The 24537-nt window shown below is 40.9% G+C and overlaps 2 protein-coding genes across 2 annotated transcripts in view; one reads left to right on the top strand and one right to left on the bottom strand.

The window, feature by feature from the left end:
- Positions 1–14906, top strand: part of kank1 (KN motif and ankyrin repeat domains 1) — a 51624-nt gene extending 36718 nt beyond the window's left edge. The window contains exons 3-12 of the mRNA XM_023343616.1: positions 3860–6415; positions 8606–8731; positions 9711–9819; positions 10136–10339; positions 11041–11128; positions 11605–11824; positions 12524–12666; positions 12966–13166; positions 14111–14209; positions 14286–14906. Of these exons, the coding sequence (XP_023199384.1) occupies positions 3860–6415; positions 8606–8731; positions 9711–9819; positions 10136–10339; positions 11041–11128; positions 11605–11824; positions 12524–12666; positions 12966–13166; positions 14111–14209; positions 14286–14348 (3809 nt within the window). The 3' untranslated portion in view covers positions 14349–14906. The remainder of the gene's footprint in view (positions 1–3859; positions 6416–8605; positions 8732–9710; positions 9820–10135; positions 10340–11040; positions 11129–11604; positions 11825–12523; positions 12667–12965; positions 13167–14110; positions 14210–14285) is intronic.
- Positions 14907–14991: 85 nt separating this feature from the next.
- LOC102218129 (cilia- and flagella-associated protein 157-like) lies at positions 14992–23130 on the bottom strand. Its single transcript, XM_014473476.2, has 9 exons — positions 22988–23130; positions 21597–21853; positions 20151–20304; positions 18905–19172; positions 18708–18829; positions 17220–17370; positions 16906–17045; positions 16015–16158; positions 14992–15860 (listed from the first exon to the last, which is right to left on the bottom strand). Exons 1-9 carry the CDS (start codon positions 23128–23130, stop codon positions 15725–15727), a joined length of 1515 nt encoding a protein of 504 aa, XP_014328962.2. The 3' UTR covers positions 14992–15724.
- Between the last annotated feature and the right edge of the window lie 1407 nt (positions 23131–24537).

Here is a 24537-nt window from a genome sequence, read left to right on the forward strand (position 1 = left end):
AATACATTAGTAGGTTAGTTTTGTCTTATTTCAAGTGTAATAAGATATTTGCACTAGAAACTAGAACAGAAATACTTGGTAAGATTTTGTATTTTGCAGTGACTTGAAATAAGAAAAAACTTAAAAGTAACTTTTCTTGTTTGAAGTCAATAATTCCTAAATGTTGAGGAAAAAGAACTAGTTCTATTGGCAGATAAATTAACTTATAACAAGATATTTTCCACATGCTACAAGTGAAGAAACTACTTTTTCATCAACATTTATGAATTGACGTAAAACCTGATTCTACATCTTGCTGGAAAGTTGCTTATTAGTTAGTTTTGTCAGATTTCAAGGCCACTAAGACATTTGCACTGGAAACCAGAAATGCTCTGTAAGAGTTTGTGTTTTTGCAGTGTAGATTTATTTAGGTGGGGGGTTTTGTTGTTGAGTTCCTCAAATACTTGCAGAGTTTGGTCACTCTAGTGGAGCTTTGTTTGGGGAAAGTTTATCTGCAGCAGCTTCAGGAAGCCTCACGTCTTCACCAAACAGTCAGGATTCAGGCAGAGAAATTTTAAAGACCGGAAAACGCCGTAAACTCGGCAAAACGCTTTTTATTTGGCTCATTTAATGCTGGATTTAGCCGTTTAAATGGGAACGGAGCATCGGTGAGAAAGTGGCCTGGCAGACTGACAGCAGAGCAGCTGTTGGTGACTGCAGGAGGCCTCCAGTCGTCCCCCCGGTGATGAGGTCATCGCTCAGCTGTTCGAGGTCTCTCTTGGTACCGCGACGCGACGAAGCCCCCCGCCCCGTTAACGTCAGCGCTCGTGCCACATGCAGTCGACACCAGACTGTGACTCTGCAGCCTCACAGCGGATCATTCATGCACCAAAACAAACAGGACACGGTTTCTTTTTCTAAAGGGTCGGGCTGCAGGAAGCACAGCGAGGCCTTTGTCTGAGGAGAGAAAACGGCTTAAAATCAAGATATTTAAATTATTTAAGTGAATCTACTCGGTTTTAATAATTTAACTTTAGTGAAGTGTGAAACTCAAAAATCCTTTTACTGCTAAATTGTTGAATAAATAGACATATGAGCTCAAAACCAGATATTTTTACATCAACCATCAGATTGATGTAAAATGAACTCCTGATCATTCATGGAGCTTCTTTTGAAATGTGGACGCTGACATTAGCGTTAGCATCTGTGCTGCTGCTACATATTTAGCATTGAGATGCTATTTTAGGCTTGAATAGCTTCGCTGATTTGCTAACTGCTTTAGGCACAATTTGAACACAACAGTAGTTTTTTCCAGCGTCCATTGGATCAGTTTAGGAAGCATAAATTAACTTCATCGTCCATCACTGCCAGCGGAGGCAGTTTGTGCAGCAGCCATGTTGGGATGACTTCCTGAAGGCGCAATTTTAGAAAGAGCAGGAGCTTCTTAAAGAGACAGAGGCCCAATTTCAAGGTGTTAAACTATAAACTCAAATTTTGTCCAAGTCATATTTAGTATATGCAATATTTTATAACAACCGAAGGTGACAGTCATTTGAATATTCTATAAAATGCCATTATGTGCCAAGAAAATGCATAAAACTGCACCTGTTAAAATCTTAACTAAATATGAACAATTTGCTGATTTCAGAAGTAAAGAACATTTAATTTTCCTTTAGACATATTGTTTTGCTATGCAGATATTTGAATATGATTAATTTTGTTGAAAGTATTAGACATGTTTTTAAAACTGAATCTTTCTTCTAAATCTAAACATTTGATTATGCACCTGGTCTTGAATCGGACCCATCCTGTTTGGAGAAAGTTTGAGCTGCAGAGGAAACCAGAGCATAAAGTTTGACATGTACATTAGCTGATCTGTTTGTGTGGAGAACAGACTGTTATTGTGGAGAGCTCCCCTCCCCTGCGCCACAGAACCGGACTCTTATTTGGGAAGGGAAGCAGAGGCGCGCCGGATTGGGCGAAGCAGCTGCCAATGGTGCTGCAGAGCAGCGCTGACTTCACTGCAACTTATTTTCCTCCTCTTGTGGAGAGAGGAGTGAGAAGGGAAGCGGCCTGCTCTGGGCTCTGTCTGCTGCCTGAACCAGAAGAATAGCGAGCGCGTTGTTGGTCTGAGGTGAGTGAAGCCGTAGCAGCGGGATTAAATCCCCATAATCCTGTTTCAGCCGAATGGGAAGGCAGAAGCTGGGCGGGCTGGGAGCACTGGGAGGAAGAGCGGGGCTGTTTATTTCCAGCCTGTGTTTTCTTTAGTTGGTGAGAGTTCCAGGCATACCAAGAACAAGACGCTGTATTTATCCGGGTTGAACGCAGCGGCCCGGAACGCTGGCGGAGCCGCTCCGTGTTGGAGCTTGAACTTTGCTCCGATTGATCCGTCTTCGCTGTTTGCGCTCGGCGCGGGTCGTCTTGTCTGGATGAGCTGAAATGTTGACGGTAGGATGGATTTTGGACCAGAACATGTCGACTCTGTAAACAAGCTGCTGAACTGCGTTACCTGTTGAGTTTCCTCCGTCAGACCTGCCTGGTTCTGAACTGAGTTTAAGCAGAATGATCCCTGACGCTTTCCCAGCTCAGATGGAGACGTGTTTGTACTTGCAGGCAGTTTGTGGTGATCGTTGCTGGCCAGATGCATTTTTACAATCACAGCTCTCTACTGATGTCAGGGTACTTCAGAAATGGAAAATATTTACATGTTTGCTGCTGCTGCTACTTCCATAAACGATTTCATACCAACTGTTGAATTATGAAATCACCACAAAAGTGGAAAAATCTCCTTTAAAAGTTAGTTTAAGTTGATACTTTTTTTTTTTTTTTTTTTTTACCAGTTTACATAAATTGTGACAGATTAATTCCCTTTATTAAACCAAGTTAACTCTGACTGACCCGTCTGGTGGATGGTATTTATTGGCATATTATTTATTCTGGGGATTACTCTGGAACTTTCCATACAAATTCTTCTTTTTAAAATCAGGACTGTAATATAACAGAATGTCTTCAGTCAGAGGCTTCATCAGTTACACTGTAATACAGACGGCTACAGGAGATCCCTCCTGTCCACCATTGACATCTACAACTCGTTAAAGAAGATTGTAAAATAAATACAAATATTTAACTTGGGGATTAATAAAGTGTTTATGAATTAAATAACAGTATTTTTTCTTGCATTAAATTTAAAGAATATTTAAAAAATGACTTGTTAAATGTCAAAGTGAGTTCAAAATATTTCTCTAGTGGTTGGAAATGAAGTCTGGTTGTAGAAACGTCTGGCCTGATTTCATACCTGGAGACACTCTGGTATAAAAAGTCCAGCAGACTTCTGCTAATTCTGGAGCTAATTTTTCATTTTCAGCTCTGAAAGCGTTTAGCGCACCAGGCTTCCCTTAGATTACGTTTTCCTGGATAAATTCCAAAGCACTAATTTACTTGGCTGATTTGTAAACTTTCAGATAAATAAACTTCAACAGCTGAAATTTTATCGACTGATAAGAATTCTTCAAGTATTAAATAAAATAAAACACAGACAACAAGATAACATATAATAGCCGAGGGCATTAAAGGACGTAAATTATAATGTAAAAATTAAATTGGTTAAGTTTTGTTGCCTTTCTGGGGCAGATATAATTTGAGTTGAAGTTAGCGCGTTACCATCAGCTTCTGCTAAATACTATGCTGGTGTCGCAGTTTAGCATGAATTTACGCTAAATACTAAGTTGATGTACAATTTTAACATTAGTGGAACTATTGTTTACTAGAGTTTTGGGGTTGGCGCAACCAACTTTTTCTGCTGACAAAATATTAATGTTGAGCTTTTTTAAAAATGTTTTGAGAAAAGCTGAAACGCTGCTCTTTCTGTCATCTCTTGCAGAAAGAGCACAAACATGCCTGGGCGCCGGAGATGAGAAAGACTCCTACTACGTGGAAACTCCTTACGGTTACCAGTTAGACCTGGATTTCCTCAAGTATGTCGACGACATCGAGAGGGGCAACACCATTAAGAAGCTGAGCATCCAGAGGAAACCCAAAGCGGCCAGACCTCTGGCAACCCCTCGGGGCAGCACTGCGGGGGGCGGCGCCCGGCCTGAATGGACCTCCACGGACTCCCTGTCCTCCTCCAACAGCGACGGCAAGCAGTCTCCGGTCTTTTTCACCTCACGGCACCCGGACGCCGCTCCGTTGACCCCCACCCTCCCCAGGGCGACCGGTGACGTCCCTTTGGGTCAATCCTACTTGGCTGAGCAGAAGCAGCTTCTTCCGCCGCCCTCACCCAGGTTTGCTCCTCGTCACAACCCCCAAGTGGAAAAGACGCTCATGGAGACCCGTCGTCGTCTCGAGCAGGAGCGTCTGCTCGTCCAAGCGCACATCGAGCCTCTGATTCCTCGCCGTCGCCTCGCCAGCTTTGGTGGAATGGGCTCCAGCAGCTCCCTGTCGTCTCACTCGAGTTCAGTCGCGACGAGCCAGATCTCCCCCAGCACCCACCAGCCTCTACCCATCAACGGCCTTTCTAATGGGGAGTATAACCCCTACTACTCACAGTCCAGAGGCAGCTCCATCCGCCACAGCCCCATGAGCTCAGGCGTCGCCACGCCGGTGACCAACGTCAGCCCGATGCACCTGCAGCAGATCCGAGAGCAGATGGTCGTGGCCCTCAAGAGGCTTAAAGAGCTGGAGGAGCAGGTCAAATCCATTCCTATCCTACAGGTGAAGATTGCCGTTCTGCAGGAGGAGAAACGACAGCTGGCCGCTCAGACTAAAAACCAAGGTGTCGGTGGCTTCCGCAAGCGTTCCTACAGTGTGGGCAGTGCTGACCAAATGGAGAACTCCGGATCCATCCAGAAGGAGACGGAGCTGCGCATCGTTGAGCCCGAGGCGCAGGAGCAGAGCGCCCAGCGGCTGGAGGAGTTCAGGCGACTGGCTGCTGAGGTCCAGGCTCTGGAGAAGACGACCAAGGAGAATAACGTTGCTGAAGTTCAGCCGCAAAGTCTACAAAAACAAGTACTCCAGAAGTCAGTCGGTGTAGTTACCGATGAAAACATGAACAGTCTTTTGGGTTCGCTAAGCAAACCACAAAAAGACAGCCGTCTCCGGGATGTAGGAGTGGTGACAGAGCGGCTGGAGACGCGGAGCGCTGGAGTTGTTGTGACGGAGGCCATGCTGGGCATGACCAGTGAAGCTGACAAGGAGATCGAGCTCCAACAGCAAACCATCGAAGCTCTGAAGGAGAAGATCTACCGCCTGGAGGTCCAGCTCAAAGAAACCACCCATGAGATGGAGATGGGGAAGCTCAAACTGGAGCTCCAAGCAGCCGGAGGGTCGAACAAGAAGAAGGCCGACAAGGGGCTGATGGTGAGGCCGGAGATGTACAACGCCTCGGTGGAAGCCAAAGTCCAGATGCGCAGCCAGGGAGTGGGCGACCATCTGGAGTTCATCCTGCAGTCCCAGACGGTGGGAGTGTCCTGCCAGCCCAGCGTGCGCAGCGTTGCCACCGGACCCGACCTCCCAGTGGACCAGTGGGTGGTGCATCAACGGGTGGAGACGAGGCACCAGCAGGTTGGCATAGAGCCGAGTATTTCTGAATTGGGAGTAAACACTGAGGAGTCGTTGGATGGACTGGGCCTGTGCAGAACCGCGGCGGAGCCGATCAAGCAGTCCAGATCGGTCGGCTGCGGGGATTGCTCGGTGGACGTCAACATCACTCCTGTGAAGACATTTGTGTCACGAGGAACCGACCCGGATGTTGTCTGTAAGATGGACTCCGCCGTTATGGCGGCTCCCGATTCGGCGTCACAGCAGACTGGTACCGACACAGAATACGAGAGCAGGTCCACAAACACGAGAACGGCCGAGGTGACGGACTCGTTCACGGACATGGAGCGGAGCAGCTGCGACAAGCAGACCAACACGGCGCCGCCCGAGACGAGGACCGTTGCTGTTGGGGAGGGGCTCGTGAAAGACGCCCCAACGACGGCAAAGACGCGGTCGGTCGCTGTTGGAACCACCAGCGACGTTGGGTTGCTTCCCAGCAAACCAAACCCGACCAGAATCAAAGAGTGTGGAGTCGGCCCGGTTAGCATCCACGACAATTTCCTGATTGGTTTAAAAACCAGGAACATCGCATGTGGTCCATCTCATCCTCCCGACTCTGCCCCAAGCAAAGAGGAGAAGACCGGAGCCACCGCTGCAGCGCCGCCACCAGGGGGCGTCGGACTGGACCACTACATAGAGAGGGTGCAGAAGCTGCTGCAGGAGCAGCAGATGCTGCTGGCGGAGAACTACAGCGAGCTGGCGGACGCTTTTGGCCAGCCCCAGTCCCAGTTCGGGTCCATCAACAGCCAGCTGGTCAGCACGCTGTCGTCCATCAACTCGGTGATGAAGTACAGCAGCGCGGAGAACATCCTGGCGCTGCACTCGGACTCCTGCAGAGGTGAGGATGTTTCACATTCTCCTGAGTTCAGTTTCCAAACAAAGCATTCCTCTCCCTCCGAGAGCGCTTCAGCAACATGTGGCTCGGCTGATGATTGGCTCACAGTCATGCCAGGCAATTAAGGCATAGTTTCAAGGGCAAACAACTGAAAACACACACACACACACACACACAACCAAAATGTGACTTAAGCGGCTCCATAACAGGCCTGGTGAGGCTCTAAATATATCTCAGAACAATAAAACACTTACAGGCTGACAGGATTCTTTCCTACTAGTATTTTAGTTCCGTAAGTGCAGAAATAAATAAATATGCTTCATATTAAAGTTATACATAAATAAATAAATGTGGCTGAATATTTTCTACCACAGTGACTTGTGGTAATGTTCATTAGAACCTCAAATATCTTTGTATTTTATTGGGATTTTTGGCCTGTCACCATAACAAAGTTTGCTGGACGATATTTTGTCGCAGAAATTATTGTAATAAGCAAAAATATTGTCATTTTGAGACCATTTTGGATTAATAATAAAGTAATTAATAGTGACATTAATGCAATCCTCTCTTCCATATTTGGTCTGCAGACCTTTTCTCTCCAGAATAATAATCTTCCCAACCTGAATGTTAACGTTAGATGAAGTGTTCTGGTCGTGTTCAGGCGAGGCCCAAAGATAATCCTGATTGGATCAGACAGACCAAAGTTATCCCTGGCACTAAAAAAATGCAGCGAGGTTTTGGACCGGACCCAGCGCTGAGCTCACTGCTGCAGGGCAGGCGGCCGGCGGCGCCGCTCCACTCGCTCTCCTGTTTGTGTTTTGTTTTTTCTGTGGGCCGCCCCGCCTTGGCTAACGCCTCTCTATTGATGCTGATTCATGGCTCCCTGTGCGTTACGTAACGATCGCTCCTCCTGACCGGGTTCTGCAGTTTCTGGGCTTTCTGTGGAGCTCTGAGTAACTAACCAGTTCCCTCTGAAGTAAATAAGTTCACCAGATTTAACAGCTCTGAACGTAAAAAAAGCTGTAATTCAAACGGTTTTATTAAGTGCTGCTGTTATTTAACAACTGCATAGAAATAATAAAATGTAATCAGTTTTATTTTGTTTTTAGTCACTTAGTCTAGACAAACGGTTTAATTATTGTTTCCAGCGGTAAAGACGTATAAAAAGCCTTAGCAGTAGCACAGTGGTCACTAAAAATGTGACAGTTTTCGGTTTCTTCTAGCTCATTTTATGGCTAAAAAAACTAAATCTAATAAAATCTTTCCACAAAACAAACAAACCCTGGTTTTTAAATGAATAAGAAGCGTTTTGTCTAACACTTTAAGCAAAACTATTAATCTGTATTAAACGTAATCTAAATGCTAAAGATGTTTCAGAATGATGCCAGAGAAAAAGCTAAACACACGGAAAAATACAAAATCTTACCAAGTATTTTTAAAACAGTTTCTACTGCAAATATCTTAGTAGAGATGCAAGTACAAGTAGCTTTTTAGCAAGATATAGGAGCTTGTTTTCAGTTAATATTTCCTTAATATTGATGAAAAAGTTCTAGTTTTGTTGGAAAATTATTTCACCAATAACATGGGAAAAATGTTTTACTATAAGTTTAATAATCTGCCGATGGAACTGTTTCATTTTTATTAATATTAAGGAATTATTGACATAATAAGCCTCAGCATGTTGCTGAAAAGTTACTTGTAAGTTGGTTTTGTCTCATTTTTAGTGTAATAATATATTTTCACTCAAAACTAGTTAAAAAAAAACAAACCCCAACTTGGTAAGGTTTTGTTTTTGCAGTGTAAATATGTGGGGAAGCAGCTCATTCTAACTGTTGAGTACGGTGGAGGATCTGTGATGCTGTGGGTCCGTTTCTCCTCTAAATACATCAGAAACCTCCACAGCGTAAAATCTTATTGGAACATTTTTCATAACAATGTGATGATTTTATTATAAAAATCAGAATTTGGTAGAGAAGAAAAACAATAAATCATCAAATAGAAATGATTGAGCTAGTTTTAATTTATAGGCAGTTAGTCAATTTATTTACATTTATATAAATGCTGTTTTGTTTTCATGTGATTTTGTTTGATTTAATCTTCCTCTGTGTTCAGCTGCAACATCTGAGCGATTAAAAAACCAGATGTTTTCATCTTTAGTCGGATCAGTTTGTGAAGTTTCTGTCTGTCCTTCAGAGCGCAGCCTGATGCTGCCACTACCAGGCGCCGAAGCTGCAGATCGTCCTGAAAACTCGCCGCAGCAGATCAGCGCCGCGGAGCAGAAGAGCCTCATGGACCTGCAGATGTCTACGGCGCTGCACGGTATCCGTCCGTCCGTCCGTTTGTTTGTTTTCATCCATCCATCCAGTGTAAATGTATCTAGTGATTAATGGTTGGTAACGGCTCCCTCCACCAGCTGAGGTGTGTGTGTGTGTGTTTTATCAATCAGATAGAGTTTTTGTTCCTGGAGGCTCAGATTAGATTACAGATTACAGCAGCTCTAATCTCACCTCACTGTAATCTGAAGATAAACAGCAGACAAAAGATGAGGAAGAACAAATATCACCTGCTCACACACACACACCTGTCAAAACACGGGAAACGAGTCTAATGACTGCTACTGAACGCACACACACACACACACACACACACACACCCCGGACAAACTCACACACACACGCTGGGTTCATGCTGTAACTTGATGCTCCACACTTGCAGCCTCTGCTGATCCCTGTCAGCAGAAAAGAGGGAAAAGACAAGAGAAGATTATCTTCTCTCTCTCCGTCTCTCCATCTCTTCTCTCTCTCTGTCTGTCTCTCTCTCTCTCTCCATCTCTGTCTCTCTCTCTCTCTGTCTCTCTCTCTCTCTCTCTCTGTCTCTCTCTCTCTCTCCATCTCTGTCTCTCTCTCTCTCTGTCTCTCTCTCTCTCCATCTCTGTCTCTCTCTCTCTCTGTCTCTCTCTCTCTCCATCTCCGTCTCTCTCTCTCTCCATCTCCGTCTCTGTTTCTCTGTATTTTTGGTTTTTCTCAGATCTTTGTATCGTCACTGAGATGCTTCCAGTTTTCGTCAGTTGAGCTCAGATAAATAAGTAAACTTTTTATTTAACAACAAAAACGATTTGAAGTTTTGATTCTACAATCTGATTCCTACAAAAAAAGAAAATAAAAACTAAGCAGATTATTTGCTTAGTTAAGAGTTCATGCTTGATTTATTGTTGAGTCAACATTTTGGGTCATTTTAGTTTTAAAAATGTTATATTTTTTTGGCCCCGGCATAAAGGATCGTGTTTTCCTCGCTGCAGGTCAGCCAGGAAGTCAGAACACCCTGAAATCCATCATGAAGAAGAAAGATGGCCGCCCCGACGCCAACGGCACCAAGAAGAACCTGCAGTTTGTTGGCGTCAACGGAGGGTAAGCGAAACATTCAGCTGTTTTGTTTTGATAGAGTTGGAGAGTAACATTTAATCAGTTACATTTACTGGAGTAACGTTCTAGAAAACATTTTTTTCATTTATTTTTACTTAACCAATTTTATTATGAAGTATTTCTTCTCTTTTTCTCTTGAGGAATTTCTTGGATGGCTACTTTTTCCTTTTACTTGAGTAAAAATATGTCGAAGTTGTGCTACTCTTAGATAGTTTTCAATAATCTGCGTTTTATCCTCTTTTTTCTTAAACTCACATCGAGTTGATAAAATCTGATCCCTTTTCGCCCCCTTGTGGTCTAGATATGAAACTACATCAAGCGACGAGTCCAGCTCTGAGGACAGCAGCTCTTCTGGGTCGGAGGAAGAGGAGGGGGACGAAGAGAAGGAGGAAGAGTACCAGGAAGTGGGAGGAAGGAGAATCGGGGAGGAGTTCCAGAACGAGGGAGCCGAGGATGAGGATAAGAAAGACGAAGAGGAAGGTTCAGAGAACGAGAAGAGAGAGAGGTCAGTCACTGAAAATATCAATTTCTTTTATGATGGGAGATGACTGATCACAACAGTTTGATCGATTATTTCTGATCAAATACACAAACTTCTGAATTTTTCTGTTCGTTAATTTCATTGAAACTAAAAAGTCCCACCATTTTCTGTCTGTAAACGCATCAACCAACAGGAAACCTGAACCACTTTGAGGCTGAAATGCCTTGGTGCATAAATGGGGGTAATTTTGTAATTCTTTAATTTTCTGTTGGATTTTTGGTTAAATAACCTGAAGGATATTTTTCCCATTTTCTGTGTTTTAGTCCTGAAAAATCCGGTTATAAAATCTCTACCTGTTTTCAATATTTAACTTTTTTCACTACGACTCCATGATTTTTTTTTTTTTTCTTGCTGGACTTATCAACTTGCTCTCTTTCAAAAACTTGTTTACTTTCATTTCTGATGAAGATTTATGAATTTTAGTAACATTGGATTGTGATTAGAGACCTAAAGGTCAAGCAGCTGATGAAGTTAGCATAAAAAAACTGATTGCGCCTCAAACGTCAACATAAAAAACTCCTCTCTTTTTCTGATTAATGAAGTCAAACTGTAATATGTTGCTGAAATAATCTACCTTCAGATTTTGGTCTGTCATATTTCAGAAAGCAGGATGTAAAGACATAATCCATGTAGCTGTTTATGAACCATTTTCTTGTGTTTTGCAGGTATGAGCTGAGTGAGAAGATGTTGGCAGCGTGCGACGTTCTCAAAACTCACCTCAGCGACTCGAAGGCAGTGAGCAGCAAAGATCTGGTGAGAAATTTCAGTTCTACCCTCAGTTTTTATCAGGTTTTCAATTATTTATCCACAAGAATAAAGTGAAATGTTACGTTAAAAATTTGTGATTAAATTCCACAGCACATCTGCATGTTAAGTTTGTCAAAGTCAAGCTAGCATAACTAGCGTAACTGACTTATTTTCCTCTCCCTCTCTATCTTTATTTCTTAATTAAAACTTTTTCTTAACTTTATCTTGTTGTCATGGAGTTGACAATTAGCAGGAAAGCACTGTGTCGCTTTCTTTTACGCATCATGCGTACATTTAAGATTTAGCGCGTTATATTGATAACAGCTAATTGATAACAGCTAGTCATCAGCTAGCAGCTTTTTGCCCTTTAGCAGGGATATGGGGCGGGTTCTGGCGCACACAGCGTCACTGCAACAGGTCCATATAAATAAACTTGATAGCTTGACATAGAACTGGGTCAGTAACCCGTCCTGCCTCCACAGAGAACCAGCCTCAACACGGTGCAGCATGAGTGGTTCCGCGCGTCCAGCCAGAAGGCGGCGCTGGCACCCATGGTGGAGGACTACCTGCGCGCCTTCGAGGCCGTCTCTATGGACGTGCTGCGCCACGTCGTCAACATGGCCGACGGCAACGGCAACACGGCGCTGCACTACAGCGTTTCTCATTCCAACTTCCAGGTGGTGAAGAAGCTGCTGGACGCAGGTGAGAGCTGAAACGTTTCGGATCCACAGATCTTCTTAGCAGAAGTTAGATTTTATAAACAACTTCAGTCTAAAGACATTCAAAAATGATCTGTAGCTGCATTTCCATTACAAATGTGTCGAAACTAAACAAAGGTCGATAAAACACAATTTCCAAATTGTGATGTTTCCATTAAATAAGAAACAATTAATATAAGTTTATTCATGTGATAAATCATTAAAACCGTGAAGAAGAAGACGACGACAGGAAGTGGTTTGAGAATCAAACTACTTCCTGTTGTCGTCTTCTTCATGGTTTCTGCCAGTGGCAACATCAAGTTGCTGGTCATGGGACGCATGTGATGCGAAAAATGTTTCCATTGCCGATAAAATTTTATGAAGGAAGTAAATTTAAAAAAGCAGAACTTGTAGAAATTATGTTTATTGGAGCATTGACTGCAAACTTAAGCTTAACTTAACTTAAACTTAACAGAAGTCAGAACCCAGAGGTGGGATTGTGATGTGATGCTTCACTGACTTAATTTCATAACTATCATAATTTTTAGTCTTTGTTTACTTCCTGATTTACGGCCTCTGGTTTCTCCTGGTGCAGAATTATTACGCATCTTTTACATCGATAACGTAAAAATCACATAAAATGTGACATGACTGTTCAGACTGTGTGTGTGTGTGTGTGTGTGTGCGCGCGCGTGCGTTTCAGACGTGTGCAACGTGAACCAGCAGAACAAGGCCGGCTACACGCCTATCATGCTCGCCGCTCTGGCTGCCGTGGAAACGGCGAAGGACATGTCCATCGTGGAGGAGCTCTTCAGCAAGGGAGACGTGAACGCCCGCGCCAGTCAGGTGGGTCACTGGAGGTCACGACCTTTGAGAAGGACCCACCCTCCCCCATCCTACACACCTTATTCAGATTAAACAAAGTTAGTGTCAAATGTTTGTGCTGTTGTAATTAAGACAAGAAAAGTTTCCAGAGGTCACCAAAGTTGATCTTTTTTAAGTTTGCACTGGTTTGTGTAGCTAAAATCTCTGTAGTCCAGACGATTGACACAAAATTAATTAGATTTTATAAATATAGGAGGGTTGGTTAACCTTTAGAAACACAGCAGCAGGTGGGGTTTAAAACCCTGTTTGTCGTCCTGCAGGCCGGTCAGACGGGGCTGATGCTCGCCGTCAGTCACGGCAGGATGGACATGGTCCGGGCGCTGCTGGCCCACGGAGCCGACGTCAACGTCCAGGACGACGAGGGCTCCACGGCGCTGATGTGCGCCAGCGAACACGGCCACGTCGAGATCGTCAAACTGCTGCTGGGCCAGGCGGGCTGCGACGCCACGCTCAGCGACAGCGTGAGTTAAACTCCACCCAGTACCTAAAGCCTGCAGAGAATTAAAACACACAAAAGTCCTGACCCGGAACCTTCGCATTGTGTTTCTGGTACGCCTATAAATCTGATGCACCAGTGACATTGGCCAACAGTGGTGGACAATAAAGCTGGAGTTGATTTCTGCTTCTAAAAGCGATCTGATTGGGCGCTGAAAACAATATTGTTGTGCTAAAAGCAGTTAGCATATTAGCAAAGTTATTCAAGCCTAAGATAGCATCTGAATGCTAAACATGTAGCAGGAGCAGAGGCGCTAACGCTAACATCAACGCCCAGAGTCCCAATTTGTTCAAAGAAGTTCAACACCAGAAAGCTGAATGGATATAAAAGCTGTTTTAAAAGCTGTGTCAACTGAAGATTAAATAACAGATTAAAAACAATAAATATTTCCATTGTTGAGCTCATGTTTATTTATTCAATAACTTAGTAGGAAGAAGGGTTTGGAATGAAAAATGTTGCTTATTTTGTTGATTAAAATGTGATTAATTACAGCCTCAGCAACTAACTCAATCAAATACTACTAGTGCTAGCTCAATTAGCACATTATTTCACTTAACATGAGAAAAATGTCTTGTGAAACAATCTGCCAGTAGAACCAGTACTTTTTCATTAAAGTTAAGAAATTACTGAATTAAAACAATATCCTATAACTTGTTGGTTTTGTCTTATTTCAAGTGAACTAAGATATTTACAGTAGAAACTAGACTAAAAAAATACTTGGTAAGATTTTGTGTTTTTACAGTAGAAACAGCTGAAAGTGCTGCTGAATTGTTTAGGCTTGAATCTGAATGTTTAAGATATGACAATATCCTAATTTTCTTGCACAGTACAGAATGTTTCAGACTGATGAGTGTTTTTATTTTAGTATTAATAATATAAATATGTGCGTCTCTGTGTTCCTCCCTGCAGGATGGGAGTAACGCTCTGTCCATCGCCCTGGAAGCCGGACACAAAGACATCGCCGTGCTGCTTTACGCCCACGTCAACTTCTCCAAAGCCCAGTCACCTGTGAGTTTCTGTTTCCACGGTTACAGGACGACCTGTCGCTGACTCTCTGACCCCTTCGTGTCGCCGTGTCTTTCAGGGAACGCCTCGACTCGGCAGGAAAACTTCGCCCAGCCCGACGCGGAGGGGAATGTTCGACTGACCCCCGACCCCAACCAACGCTGCGCTGCTATTGGTTCTCACAGAACAACCCCTCCTCCCTTAATCCCGACAACCAATGAGATTCCTGGATATTTTTTTTTCTTTTTCTATTTATCTACGTATTTTCTTTCCACCTCGATGAGCCCAAAGTGCCCCTTAAATATGAATGTAACCTTCAGATTGTGCCTGAAATGTCTCGTTTGTTTTCTTCTCTAAGCTCAGATAATCATTTAAATCCACGTTTTCATATCCGAGTGGAAATATTCCCATCATCCCAGCCTCAAACAAACCCCTAACAACCTAACTGTACTTTTGAATACTTCCTAGTACTCCTCAACAATCCATGAAGTTATATATTTATCAGAGTATAGTTTTTAATGCAGATATGTATTTCATTGTACATACGGTGGTCATAGAGTCTAGTTGTTCACCAGTTTGTCTCGTCTGTAATATAAACGCCGTGCTCTGGTGTTCGTTAAGGTGCTGACTTTCATCTTCACATGAGAACTGAAGTGCCTGAAACGTTTCTTTTAACTATTGATTAAAGAGTTAAAATCTGCGTGTTTGTTTTGAATTATTGCAATATAAACTCTGTGAACATATATTCATATTATTTTCTTTTCTCCTGTAAAAAGTCTGATTGGGCTGAAATACCCTCACTGCACCAGTAGATGGCGATAATAGATCAAACTTAAAGATCCTGATCATATCTGAAGCATTTCTGGTGTAAATATTTCCCATTTCCTCTCCGTCTTTAATTATTTGATCATTTTGGATGGACATTAAACAAAACAAGACACATCCAGGAGAAAAAAATTAACTGCTCCAGTTTCTGTGTTTCAGGGAGAAAAACTCAAGACATGTTGATTTTTTTTAAGTTCTTTATTACAAATGATTTACAAGATAAACTTTTCATCTAAAAACTGACTGGAACTGAAATCTGTTTAGGTAATTAGTTTGATGTATGAAGTTGAATAATTATGAGAATTATTTTAAAGGCTAATCTTAGTGCTGGATAATAAATCAGTAGCAATATAAATTGCTACTGCTACTCAATGAATTGATGTATCAATAATATGTTATTGATGTTACATACTATGTAACATCAATAAAATGTCTTTAGTTTCCCTACATGATTCAGATAAAAACAGTTAAATTAACTTTTGGTTAAAAATCATTCCAGCTTAAACAAAAATTCAAAGAAATCATTACGAAACCAAATTATGATTAAATTCCCTCAATGGGTGAATTTAAGTCATTTTGGAGAACAGCAACCCTCTAAAACAAGTTTAAGAAAATCACTTTGTGCAGGAATATTTTTACTAAATAAATCCTACGGATGTAGGTCTGAATCTCAGCAGAGGGAACGTTTTCTGTTTAAATATATTTTTCTGTTATGCTTAAATCTTTTCTTGTGTTTTTCGGATTTATTTGAAGAAAGTTTTGGCCGTTGGACTGTTTGGATGAATGAGAAAAGTTCACAGAGCTGGAGCTCTTCTGAATCGTGGGCTTCCTGAGTCAAAGAGGAGACAAATTAAACACGCTGTGAGAATCATTTTAATTTAAAGTTTGATAGAAGCTTTAAAAAAGTCCTAAAGCATTAAAAGTTCCTGAAAATTAAAACAAAACGAGTCAGTCTCCTACTGACTCGTTTTGTCTGAACAAACCTGTGCAAAGGAAGGAGGCTGCTGCACGATGCAGCTCCCGACCTGCAGAGGGCGCCTCTGGGTTTCGGTCCGGGTTGGGAAACCTGGCAGGAACCGTGGGTTCTGTGACGGGACGGCTGGGACTGGAAACTCCGATTTTCTGCTCTGTTCTGACACAAACGGCGACGAAATTCAGTCTGGAAAACTTTCAGGTTTTCATCCCAGAAAAAAGAAACATTTTTGTTAAGAACGAGGATCAGTCCTGACTGCGCAAATCAGTTTGTCAGGAGAAATTTGTGAAGTTTTGCTGCTCTGAAGAGAATCATCATTCATCTAAAGTGGATTTTGATCTGTAATTTTAAAAAATTATATTTTTTACATATTTGTTTAAACTACCACTATGTCATTTGTTATGAGACAGATAATCTGAGTTCCTCTGCTTTCTCCCAGTGCTAACTAGGAACAACCAATCAGAGCCTGGAGGCGGGTCTTAGCGCTGTCAATCATCCTGCATGTGAATGCCATGTAACTGTTAACGGCGGATAAAGAGTTTTTCTGGTAAGTTGTTTTTCTGCCGTTAGCACATCTAGCAATGAGTACAGGAGGATGACTGACAGCGCTAAGCCCCGCCTCCTGGCTGTGATTGGTTGTTTTTGGTGCATTCCTTCAGAGGGTAATACTAGCTCAGGATGGAGGTGGTGGAGATCAATCTTTTCACAGATTATCTGCCTCATAGTCATCATATTGGTGACTGTTTAAGCAAATATGTAAAAAAAAACCATTTTTTATAAAAGTTACAAACTGAAGCTTTAAAAAACATCAACATGTCAAGTTGCAGAGATCAAACCTTGGAGTTTGTACCTGCTGTGTGTAGCTGCAGGTTAAAGCGTGCAGTAAAACGTATGTTGTTACCGTGGCGATGCCTGGGACCCGCTCAGCCTCTCTGCAGAGGAACAGGTTCCCGTTTGTCTGTCCAGAACCTCCTGCAGGTTCTGCAGCAGCCGCCTCCACTGGGGGGCGCCGTCCACGTCCTGCTGCTCTGCTGGAGCCTCCTGATGGAAACAAAATTATTAACCTGCCAGGTTTGGATCATTTCTTATTATTATTCTCTTAATTTTGTATTTCCTGTCAACGGGTGAACAGAGATGGACCATAATTGAGTTGGATCCAGGTTTTTAGACAGTACCAGGAGTTCTGGTTGGTCCTATAAATCCTGACTCTGGTACCTTCAGGGCCTGTCGGAGAGCGTAGGCCGCCTCCTGCAGGATGCTCTTCATCATGCTCCTCCTCTTCCTCTCCTCCGCTAGCTTCACCTGAAGCTGATTCCTCTCCGATCGGCTCCGGCTCCACTCTGCAGACAGAGCGGCCCGGTCCAGTCTGAAAACAGAACCCAGCTCTTCCATTACTGAGGTCAGCTTTTCAGCGCTGCCGTCCAACAGCACCACTTATTTATGGATCCATTCAATAAATTAGAAAATTGTTGTAGTTATTTCAGTAACTCCAACTCTAAGTGAATCATTACACTGCAAAAACACAAAATCTAGTTCACTGTCAGGTTATGTAATTTATAAAAAGATATTTTTGTCTTCTTATAAAAGAATTAATCTGCCAGTGGAACTAGAACTTTTTCATCATTAAGGAATTATTGACTTAAAACAATCTCATATATCTTTCTGAAAAGTTACTGGAGTCAGTTTTGTCTCATTTCAGGTGTATTAATATATTTGCATGAGAAATTACACCAGAAATTCTTGGTAAGATTTTGTGTTTTTGCAGTGTACATAGATTAATTAGACAAAAATTTATGTTTTAACATCTTTTTCTCTTAATTAAGATGATTTCCTGCTAATGTTTAATGATTACATCAGAACAATATAACAATTATTTTTAAAACAGAAACGTATGTTTAATATCTGCTTTTAACTTTCAAATCTGACAAACGAAACTCGTCGACATTTATATTCTAATTTAATTAATTTGACAATTAGACTGTAAGGTGGACCAAATTTAAATCTAAACTTGCATAAATCAGCATAAATCAGCACAACCACAGCCAGGAGATCAAGTAAAAACTGTAAATATTTATAATTTCTCTGATAAGGAAGTTAATTGTCAGAAAAGCAAAACATAACTTTAGAAAGGAAAGTTAAAGGCAGATTATTTCACTTATAACATAATAAAATTTATTCTTAAAAGTGAAATAACTTGCCAGTGGAAATAGAACTTTTTCATTAATATTAAGAATTTATTACTTGAAAAGTTACTTGTAAGTTAGTTTTGTCTCATTTGAAGTGTAAAAAAGATATTTCTACTAAACTAGACCAAAACACTTTGAGATTTTGTGTTTTTGCAGTGAAGTTATTTCAGTAAATGATACTGTAGTTTCGAGACCATTTTAATGAAATGTAAAGGTAATAATGGCATAATAATGATGAACAGTTAAGACTGGAACTGGAAGACATTTTAAACATCTAAAATACTTAAACAAAAAAACAACAAATAAAATGAATTATAAAGACTCTGTAAACAAAATGATCCTTCAATAATTGGTTTAGTTGAGGCCAGACTGAAGACTCATCATCCAGTTTTTGGTAGAAAGAAAAGCAACAAATCATATAAATGGAAATGATTGAGTTTGCTTTCATTCATCATGTGATTAATTGATTTATTGATTAATTGCGATAGGCCTCGTCACCAGTGGAGTGGATTCTGACCTGAGTGCCTCCATGTCAGCCAGGACTCGAGCCTGCTCCGCCTGAATCCGCTCCAGCTGCTGCTGCTTCTCCCTGTCGTCCTGCTGCAGCCGCTGCAGCTCTCCTGTGAGCTGCTGCACGTCCTGAAGGAGAGCAGAGCAGCGCTGCTGAGGTCCGAACGGGACGCCGGCACGCCGCTGCAGAAACCTCCCTCTCACCTTCTGACGCATGCAGCCGGCCCGCGCGGCGCGGCGCAGCGTCTCCTCCAGGATGTCCGTGTCGATGCTGAGCTGCTTCTTCCTCTCCCTCAGCGCCGCGTTTTCTCGCTGCAGGGAGCGGCTCACCGCCGACAGCCGGCCCAGGAGGCTCTGCAGCTCCGAGTTCTCCTGCAGAACGGACCGGGTCGCCTCCGGGAGCTTCTGCTCCACCAGATGCTGGACTTGCGCTGACATGGCCGCCACTTCTCTCTCCAACTCCTCTTCTAACCTTTTCCCAGGTTGGAGGAAACAATGAGACAGAAACGTTGAAAACGTCAGACGTTATTGACATTTTGTATGCTATAAAGGGCATTAATATGTGTTTTCCAGACTAATATAGTATAATCAAGTAATGTTAACTTGATTTGTTATATATCAAATAAACTGCAAAAACACAAAACCTTGCTAAGCATATTTGTTTGAGTTTCTAGCTCCAGTATTTTATACTCTTGAAATAAGACAAATTTAACTCACAGGTAACTTTTCAGCAAGAAACAGGAGTTTGTTTTAACTCAATAATTCCTTAAATTTGTCCTGGTTCCACTGGCAGATTATTTGACTAACAAGACAGTTTAACTTGTAATAAGTGGACCAGTGGATCTTTTCCATCAATATTAAGGAATTATTTACTTAAAACGAACTTCCAATTTTGGCAGAAAAGTTACTTGTAAATTTGTTTGGTCTTATTTCAACTGTACCAAGATATTTGCACAATAAATTAGATCAAAAATACTTCATAAGATTTTTTATTTTTGCAATGGCATTAAATTGGGAAACTTTACTTCCCAATTTAAAGCCTTGAAACTGCTTTAAACTGGCTCCTCAGTTAACCTGTAACCACGTTTTTGCCAGCGTTGCTCTGAGAAGCAGCTCCTACAATGAGCTCAGTAGTTCCACCAGGTGTTTGCTAATTGCTGCTGGCTAGTCTGAAGGAGCTGAGTGGGGGAGGAGCTACGCCTCACAGGCGGGGCTGGGTCCACCCAGGCGTTTTGCACAGCTGAAATGTTGCCATGAAGATTAAAGGATTTCTCAAACATGCATGAAATGATAAAGGCAAAACTCTAAAAGCGGTTAAAAGTGTCCAGATGTGGATGTGAATACTTTTGCAAAGCGCTGTAGTTTAGACTGATCAGGGGAGAACAAACTACAGGATTTTATCTTTATAAGTGTTTCAGGAACAGCAGCATGTGATGTGCTGCATCTTAACCTCCTCTTCTCCAGCTGCGCCTTCATTTCCAGGTTGCGGATCTCATCTTTGTGTTCTTCTTTCTGACGTTCGAGCTGCTTCTCCAGATTCTGCATGTTGGTCGCCAATCCGTCCTTCTGCCTCTGAAACTCTTCCAGATCACACAGTTTCCCCGCTGGCAGGAAAGGAAGAGAGGAAGTTAGTAAAGTTTTGGTTAGAGATGCAATAATCTGACATTAATATCTGTTTTGGTCTCGAAAAAATTCTAGATTTTTTATTGGTGACAGTGTGCCTGATCCATCAGGGCAGCTCTAGTCAGTCTACTTCTATGCTTTATTTGTTTTATATTATATTTAGAATTTCTGATTTTACTTTCTGAACCATTCGAAAAAAGGTTTATTTTAGGTAATCAACCTATTGTTTTTGTCAGTTTATTTATTTTACGTTGGCTGTTGACTGAACTAATTAAAGATGTTTTTAGATGTTTGACCAAAATTGTGAAGCTATTAGTGTATTTCAGTGTGCTGTACTGGTGCAGAGTTATCAAATAAACGTGTAATTCAGTATATTTATGTTTATTTAAAAAAAAAAAAAAGAAACGTTTTAAGTCAGTTCAGTTCAAATCTCAGATATGAGAAGTGAATCGATGCATCCCTAGTATTGGTTCACATTTTTTATTTTACTGATTAGTTAATTACAATGATTTATTACTACTTTTTAGGTAACTGTATGGTTATGACTGTGTGTCACACCAATTATAGTCCCACAAATACAAATACTGCTCTTAAAAAACATTCCCATTTATGACACCAGTCACATAAAGAAGCGTAAATTGTATCACTGAGCAGCAGACAGTAGCAGCATTTAATCATATTTTAATCGTATTTTCAAATGTATTGATATTTATCGATGTATTAACAATCCCACCATATGGACAGTTTTGTGGGCTTTTAACATCATCAGTTGGAATTTTGTGTGACAACAATAAATCAAAATTCTTGTCATCACAAGAAATTTATTGTGATAAATGATAAATTCCAGAAAACTGAACTGCTGTTTAGACTTTGGTTTTATTACTTCATCTATTTTTGTTTATGTTTGCTTTGATTAATTGATCTTGGATTGAAAAGATTCAATGTTTATGGAAGTTAAAGAAGTTTGCGGCCATTTCTTGTAGCTTTAGTCTCATTCTGTGCAAATGTTGAACCAAACCTCAGGACAAAACTCAGCTAAAAGCTGCTTTTCTTAAAAATTGTATTTTTTAAAAACTGCTCATTTCTGCACAACATAAGCACTGACCTTCACAAAATGAAACTTCGCTACATTTTTCCCAGATTAATCGGAACAGAACAGAACGTGACCCTGAATTATCTCGCAGACACGGAGGGGAAATCACCAGAGAGGACGGATTCTGCCAACACCACCACGGCATTCTTGCAGATTCCCACAGGGAGTGAAAAGTCTCACCGAGCGCCGTGTTTTTTTCCTCCAGCTTATCGATTCGGGCCTGCAGCTCCCGCCTCAGCTGGCCTTGCTCCAGCTGCAGGGAACGCTTTTCCTGGACGGAGGTGTGACGCTCTCCCTCCAGCCGCTCCTGCAGCTCGGCCAGCTCCCCTTCCTTCTCTGAAAGGGAGTGCTTCATGTACGCTGTGATGTCCTTGTCCACGCACTGGGAGATTAGGATGTTGTTCTGCTTCTGAAGTTCACCACATTTTATCTGAAACCTGACAAAACAGATTAAAACCCACTAAGAAACTGCTTTGTTTTAAAATGTTCCATTAACTCCCCATTTTACAAGGTTTGGCTCCTTTTTTCCCAGCTCACAGAAAGGAGGAGAAACCGGCCCGCAGCATCACAGGCTCCGTTCACACTGCAGACTGAAGTCACACAAAACCAATTTTTTTGCCACTCACTCTGACAACACAGATTGGATTTTTACCAATGCGACCCAGTCCACTTTTGGTGCATTCACAGTTTCATTTCATTTATAGAATAGATCAGAATAGACTTTATTGATACCCAGAGGGAAATTGCTTAATAGTTGACAACTACTCCATCCAAGGTTTTACATATCAATAATACAAATATAATCACAAGCAATAAAATTTAGAAAATATATATTTACCTTAGAGTGATGTAAGTAATTCAAATATGACAATAATTAAACAAGTAAATAGAATAACAAGGTTTTTGAAAACAAGTAATCAGTAGGATAATAGTTCCATTAATTTTTAACCTTTTGGTTATTACTCTGATTATAAAAATATGAGCAAATCTGGCAGAGTAGCTGTTTTTCAAAAGTAATTTTCTGCTTTACAAAGCTCAGATCACATCTACTTTACTTGACTGGCGTGTTCTCTTGTCTTTCCCATTTTGAACAGAACTTAACACAAACAGTAGTCAATAAAAATTGTCCAAGAGAAACAGGCAGTTTGAATAATAAATTTCAAAGCCTTGAAATTATATTTCCTCAGAGACTGAAAATAATTGTAAAACTGCAGATTTTGTTACAAATAATTTTGTAATTTTCTTCCCATTTATTAAATTTACTTTGAAACAGTATTTACAGAAATGAAAGATTTTTTTCCTTAAACCTTTTACAGATTTTTCTTTTCAGATTATGTTCAAATAATTATGTAAGCCACTAAACTTAATGATTGACTGAAGGCAAACTGAAGAGCTTTGAACTGATTTAGATACAAGAACTACAAGTTATAGTGTAAAAGGTCCTTGTAAATAAGCTAAATTCAAACTAACATTAAAAGACAGACATAAAACCGTCTGGACTTGTTGTTAAAATGAGATGCAGCTTCACTTTCCAGTTTAAAACATAATCATGGACGTTGTTTTCTTGTTACCTTTCTAGCTCCTCGTTCAAATATCCGATTTGAATCAGATATAATCTCTTTTCCTTTTCGTCGAAACCAGCTTTAGTTGTGATACTTGCTGAGTTGAGTTTTTCCTTGCTTTCGCCGCTTTTTCTCTCCTTCTTTCTGGGCATTGTGTCGGTTAAAGATTAGCTAAAACCTTCCAGTCCTGTTGAGCAGCTAAACTTCACCGTTGCTAGGCGACGCTGCCTTCAGGGCTCTCTGGTAAAGTTAGCTTCATCCTGGTTTTAGCTAAACACAATCGGATATTTTATTGAAAATATCTGATTTTTTAAAATATATATACTTTCCAAAAATCTTTATGAGGCTATTTGTTATTACAAAAGCGTTTTTTAAGCTATATTTTTGTATTTTTAACTCAGTCTCACTATAGGTTTTGGTGACCATGTTGTGTTCAGGAAACATCGGTCATTTCCAAATGAATATCCCAACTGTTCAGTACTGTGTCTGAACGTAAAATTCTTTTTAGGGGGTTTTCCGTTTTCCTCTTTGAATATTTTGTCGAGATGATCCTGTCTGCTGTGTGTTTTTCTCATTTTACTCTATTCTCTCTTCATGTCTCCCAACATGTTTTATAGTATTCAGGTCTGTGGACTAAGATTTGGTCAGTTCTGAACAATAAAAACAGCATTTACATAAACAGGATCTGAGTCTGGGCCAGTTGCTGGAAAACTTTTGAGGATTTTGGTATTGATAAATCTTCAATTACATCTCCTCCTTGGATTTAATTGTCATCCTCAGCTAGTACTTACCAGTACATGTGATGTGTACATCTATGTGTTAGAACAAGGTAATTACTTTCAGTAATATTAACTGTTCACTGTATTTTAAATTGCCCTTCAAATGACACATCAGGCTCAGACAGAAAATAATATTAAAACAACAAACTGTGTACAAACAAAACGTCTCACTTCAACATAAATTGTAGTTGTGATTTTATGGAGTGAAAATATTGTCAAAAAGATTTGTGCGTGCGTAAAAAGATTTGTGCGTGCGTAACAGGATTTGTGCGTGCGTAACAGGATTTGTGTGTGTGTAAAAAGATTTGTGTGTGCGTAACAGGATTTGTAAACCTTAAAAATAAAATACATGTTGAAAAAGTACACACAAATCACCTGGTACGCACACACAAAACTGCAGATACACACAAATCCGGTTACGAGTGCACAAATCTTTTTACGCACACACAAATCTTTTTACGCACACACAAATCTTTTTACGCACACACAAATCTTTTTGACACTATTTTCACTCCATATAATTCTATGTCTCATTTAATTGTACTCAGACCATGTTTACATTTTACATACAGAAAATTAAAGGCAACCTTGAATATTTTCTTCATAAGCCTGTCATAGAAAAACAAGAAGCTTCCTCAAATTTACATAAGTGTGATATTGTAAGTAATTTAAATGACTTAAACAAAGTAAAAACAAGAATGCATGTGGAAATAATAATGATGATGATAATAATAATAATGGTAAAGAATAAGAGTATATTCCATTCAGTGAATTTTCACT

The sequence above is a fragment of the Xiphophorus maculatus genome, chromosome 12, assembly GCF_002775205.1.
Source record: "Xiphophorus maculatus strain JP 163 A chromosome 12, X_maculatus-5.0-male, whole genome shotgun sequence".
Classification (NCBI taxonomy): domain Eukaryota; kingdom Metazoa; phylum Chordata; class Actinopteri; order Cyprinodontiformes; family Poeciliidae; genus Xiphophorus; species Xiphophorus maculatus.